Genomic DNA, 6,000 nt, shown 5'->3' with positions numbered 1-6,000 from the left:
GCGGCAGGTAGTCGGCCGGCTCTGCCCGCGGAGTCTGTGGTGTCGACTCCGGCCTTTCCTTCCTTTACGGGACCCGGAGCGACCCCTGCCCAGCCTCGAAGCTTTTATGAAGCCTTACACTCTATCTTCGGGCGATCCGACTCCGCCAGCGTGCCTTCAGGCCCCGTGGACCCGATAGGAGGCTCTAGGCCATCAATGTTGGCGGCTTCGGCTCTGGTGCCGCAAGGCCCCCAAGGATCCAGGTGCCGGTCGACCTTGTAACACCTCCTCCGGCGCCAATCCTGCTTCCAACGCCGGTTGTGTCCCCAGAAACTGTCGACCCCGGCCTCCCCCTCGATGAGGAAACAGAGCCGGACCAACGTCGTATGACGTCGGTACCGGCACCGACCGGTACTTTTGTACCCCTGTTCTCTCCTGATGTTTCCTACCGCCCTGAGTGGCTCACAGTAGAGGGTGAGGAGGACTGGAAGGGGTCTATGGACCATCTTGCGGACCAGTTGGAGGAACCAAACTGGAGAGAGGAGTTGGGTGAGGCCAGTGGTCTGGGTACCTCCCCAGATCTTGGCAAGCAATCTTCCCCTTCCGTGGCTATCAAGGAGCGTGCATCATACACAGTGGTGTTGCATGCTTCCTGCAGTGGCAGTCAGGACTAACCTCCTGACAGAGGTGCTTCAACCGGCAGCTGCCTCCTCGGAGCCATTGCTGCTGTTCAATGAGGCCCTTACAGACATCCTTTTGGGCACTTGGTCCAAGCCCAACACAGGGGCTACTGTGGACAGGATGATTGCCCCACGCCACTGCCAGGCCCCGGGCGACCCCATTTTCCTCTCTTACCATTCTACCCCTGAGAGCTTGGTAGTCCAAGCTTCAACGTCCAAGGGCCCATTCCCTAATGCACTACCTGATAGGACATCCAAGAAGCTGGACCACCTTGGGAAGAAGATGATTTCTTCCTCCAGCTTGAGACAGCGGTCGGTGAACACCGCATGTCTATTGAGCCGTTACTCCCACTCGTTGTGGGACTCGGTTGCGAAGGTGGTGCCACAGTGGCCGGGGGAGGCATGGGCCGTGCTTTCACGTGCTTTTGCCGAAGGGAGAGACGCAGCGAAGTTCACCATCCGGTGTGGGCTGGACACCTCGGACTCACTCTTGGATAAAAGGGGACCCCTATATACTAATAGTAATACACTTGCTATACATAGGGAAGCTAATCAGTTTGAGAAAGGTCTATAGTCAAGTGGATCATGAAACAATGTGTATAATAACCACCATTAATGATGATGGTAGTATTTGTCAAAAGTAAGTAAACTCACCACCCAAAAAAACAATTACATTAAATTATTTACTTTATTTATTCAAAAAAATATATACTTTTTTTTTTCTTTTCATAGAAGTATTTCATCTTTGTGTAACAATAGTGTTATATACATATATATCTTTTTTGTAATATATTAATTTTTCTTATGACTAGTTTACAGTTCATAAGCATATAGAATTAAAACCATTTACAAACAAACATTAGACATATAACAAAACAAGTGATATAGGCAATACGGCAAGGTAGTTCACAACGCACGTTTCGGCCAGTTAGCCTTCCTCAGGTGGCCATGTATTGCACTAGAAATGTTAAAAACAATGTGGGTGAGAGTTAGAAAAACATGAATACCAAACATATATACCACAATTAAGTATATACAATAGCAAACAAGCATTCTGTGTACAATATATTAAAACTCAGATATATTACATTTGATTGTAGTAGACACATGCAAGACAGTATCTTATGCACAGCATAATGCAACATAATATCCAATTACATATTAATAAGTATTTTTAGAAGGTCCGCCATTACTGTTCCAAGAATATGTCCATATACTATGACCGGTCTATTTCACAAGTAGGCATTTTAGTTTACACATTACTGTTGGTATTAGACTTGATTACCTCCTTTCCACATATGTAACATATAGCAATGATCTAGGCTAAACACTGGATGGTTATTTCAATCAGCCATTTTCATTCACCTTTTAAAAAAAGAAAATAGGATCTGTATCTGCTTTAGAACGAACCAATTATACCAGCTTGCTATACAGACTGTAATTAGTCACAGATATCATTTTAAGAGAATGAATTCTCTTATTTTAGAATAGCACATTGCTTTACAGCCAACAGGTGGCAGAAACTTACTATGCAAATAGTACTTTGTCAGATATCAGCAATAGAACTTATAATAGGTCGCTAAAATATATATCGATGTACTGAGATATATACTTACGGGGACAAGATATGTATCCAACCGTATGTTAGCAGAAAAGAACTGCTAGATGTCACCCCTTTTTTCTTGAAAATAAACTAAAAGGAGAAGAGAAGAAGGAAATAGATAGAGAGAAAAGAAAAAAGTATAATTAACTAACAGACAAGCTTATACTTGATCGTATACCTCGACATTATTTTTTAGAAAAATTACACGTGAGTGATACACCCCAGTATGACATCCTGAGGGGGACAGTATGAGAAGTTGAACTATTTATGGTTATATACACACATACATTATCATAATTCAAGCAGACCATATGATAGTGTGGGGGCTGCTTACCTAGTTAGAGCTGACGTAAAATCAAAGCCAATTTTGGACGATTTGTAAATTGTAGTATCTAATTAATGAACAAAATGATGAAACGGCGTACATTAGTTCTGGCATAACGCTAATGTGTGGCGAGAGATATACAAAACGAATAATATATACCTTAAAGGATGAATTTTTGTATAGTGTGGTAACGTTCCTAAGTAATGATCGCAGCAGCTCGATTGAAAGTCTTTTACGTATGAGCTAGAACAAAACAAAAGAAGCTCTAAGTATAAAGAGTAATTGAAAATATCATCATATGCTTGTTAAGATGAACGGATAAGTCATACTGTACCTAATCTATGGGGCTGATATTTTTCCCGTATATATACTGATGACTTCCGGATATGTTGAGGTATTGGTTTGTAAGGGGTTCGATAAACTGATGTGCAACGGACAATTTATTACAATCCTGTAACAAACAAGTAAAGGATGGAAACGGCATCACTAATAGATTTTTAAGAGCTATGAATACAAAACGAGGTAAAGCTACTATTCTTACCTAGGCGTGCGATAATAAAGTCGCCGAAAGTCAGGGTTTAGAGATTATGTTATATCTCCTTGTTCTAGAAAAAGTACAGTGAAACGCGAGTAAATTCTTTTGTATGAAATTGCTCTGCCCCATAAGTTTACAGAACGTCGTGACGATGTGCTTACCATAATTGGAAAGGATATTTTCCGGCTATGACTTTCGATCTTTCTCAAGTGGTTCAAAAAGTTGATATATAACAGACACTCTATTATAGTTCTGTAACAAACAAGCAAAAGATGGAGACGGCGTCACTAATATATTTTTTTTAAAGAACTATGAATGCAAACCAGAGTAAAAGTTACTGATATTACCTAGGCGTGCTTTGATACAAACATCGAGAGTCAGGGTCCAGAGATTATATTATATCTCCTTGTTCTAGAAAAAGTACAATGAAACGCGGGTAAATTCTCTTATATAAACGGCTCTACCCCTAGATGAGTTTACAGAACATCGCGACGATGCGCTTACCATTACATAGAAGGATATTTTCCGGCTATGACTCTTGATCTCCTTGGTACACCATGCAGGATCACCAACTAACGACTGGCTCGATACAAACAGTAGCCAGTTCTGTTTCGCCAATTTTATATAGGCGGATTCAAAAAACGAAAGTGTCAAACATAAACAGAGGACTTCAGGTGTAGCACTGGGACACCAGGTATAGGAAATAGGAAAAGGACTATAGATGGAGTATTGGGAGACCAGATATAGAAAGAGGACATCGGATGCGCAAAGATGCCGATATACAACCCTTGTTCCGACTAAGTAACTATGTGCATCTCACGTTGGTAATATATAATAATATCAATAATGCGACGATTCTGAGATGGTATGAGTTGTTTTCGAGTTTTAACTCGACCAATATACGAGGATACGTTTTTATTCAGCATCCCAATGTTAGTTGGTTATACAACTGTGGCATTTCTAAAAACCTAGATAAGAAAAATACCTTATCGTTAATTAATGTATTGCCTCATACGTAAGTAAACTTGTAGCAAATCATATTTGAAGTTAAATTATATAGAGAAGCCGTAAAGTTAAATTCATTTTATGATTCCCGCAGTGGCTAACTTAATAGCACTTAACTAGTTTTTAATGTGTATATAAACCACCATAAATACATGATGATTAAACGATCCCGAAAAAAGGAAATACGTGGGTAGAACAGGAATCGCAACCTGGGATATGCAATGATACAGTTTTTAAAAAGTGAATGAATTCCCATGGCAATATCAGTATATAAGCTCAAATTTTGATCATAATTATTTCACATACAGAGAAGAGACTGCTTACATGATAGCTTGGTTCCATAAGATTTCTGAGTTGAGACCATTATTGACAGTATTGAGTATGAAGATATAATAAACCTCACGCTTTTTCCTTACTTTTTCACAACAGAGCCCTGCTGTAGGTGTGATTTTTTTTTATATAAACCACCGAACATCATCAGGGGCATGATGGTTTTCTACAAAGTGAGATACCATTGGCGCTGAAAATTTTTGAGTACGTATTGCAGATCTGTGTTCTGTTAGTCGGGTATTCATAGATCTAGAAGTCTCTCCGACATAGGCTTTCTTGCAAGGGCACATCAAAAGGTATACCAAATTTTTTGATTTACAGTTACTCGTACCCTTACTTTCCACAGTTATACCATTGTGGGATATTGAATTACCTTCAATACATTGAGTACATGACTTGCAGCCACCGCATTTAAAGTTTCCGTGGATAGGGCGAGAGTCAGCTATGCCACGTTGTAGCGCTTGTTTTGGAAGGGTCATCCTTGATCGTACTACTAGGTCCTTAATGTTCTTATTTTTTCTGTAAGCGAACATTGGCTTTTGCAATTGATCTGTTTGTGTCTTATTTACATTTAGCAAGTACCAGTGGGAACTTATAATTTGCCGAATTTGTTTGTTTAAGACAGAATGTCTTGTGACAAAAACCAAATTATTATCAGCAGGCTGAGTGTTGCCAGGTAATAGATGTTGGCGATCGAAGAATCGTGCCCGCTTGTATGCCTCACGAATGACTCTATGGTGGTATCCTCGATTTTTAAATTTAATTTTCATGTCCTCACTTCGGCGGTCATAATCAGTAATTTTAGTACAATTATGACGTAGTCGTAAAAATTGGCCGAACGGAATGGCATTTTTCTGTTTCAGTGGGTGAAAGCTACTGTGATGTAGAATTGTGTTACGAGCTGTAGGCTTAATATATAAATCAACATAGAGGGCATTATTTTCATGTTTGAGCATGATGTCTAAAAATTCAATTTCTACGTTGCTGTGATGTGAGGTAAATAGCAAATTATCATCACATAGATTAAGCCATTGAGTGAATTCTGATAAGGTATTTTAGTCACTGTCCCATATGAAGATAATATCGTCTATATAGTGTGACCATTGGAGTACTGTCTCAAAAAATGGAGCTTCTTCTTTGAAGATGAATTGATGTTCAAAATAGGTAACGTAAATATTTGCTATAGTAGGGGCACAAGATGTGCCCATACTAACACCTTTTGTTTGATTGTACAGGGAGCCGTTGAATTCAAAAATGTTTTCAGTCAAGATAATAGATAGACAGTCAATTATGAATTTGCTATTGCAGTTCACTTGATAGGTCTCAATAAACCAAGTGACCACACGTAGGGCTCCTTCACGGGGTATATTTGAATAAAGGCTTTCAACGTCGAGAGTAACTAGCCATTGTGTATGTGGGTTGAAAGGGACCCCCTCAAAGGCATTGATAACTTGGGAAGTGTCCTTGATGTACCCCGGAGTATCTTGGATATAAGGACGAAGAATCACGTCCAGATATTTCGATATGGGTTCAATGACAGAAC

At 39.9% G+C, this 6,000-nt stretch overlaps 1 protein-coding gene across 1 annotated transcript in view; it reads right to left on the bottom strand.

Moving 5' to 3' along the window:
* Nucleotides 1-1,471: 1,471 nt before the first annotated feature.
* CFAP92 (cilia and flagella associated protein 92 (putative)) overlaps nt 1,472-6,000 on the bottom strand; it is a 385,549-nt gene continuing 381,020 nt past the window's right edge. The window contains exon 19 of the mRNA XM_078661435.1: nt 1,472-1,617. Coding sequence (XP_078517561.1) covers nt 1,588-1,617 — 30 coding nt within the window. The 3' untranslated portion in view covers nt 1,472-1,587. The remainder of the gene's footprint in view (nt 1,618-6,000) is intronic.

This window comes from Lissotriton helveticus, chromosome 9 (assembly GCF_964261635.1).
Source record: "Lissotriton helveticus chromosome 9, aLisHel1.1, whole genome shotgun sequence".
Lineage (NCBI taxonomy): Eukaryota > Metazoa > Chordata > Amphibia > Caudata > Salamandridae > Lissotriton > Lissotriton helveticus.
Note: the sequence above shows the minus strand (reverse complement) of the source record. Positions and strands in the feature narration are given on the sequence as shown.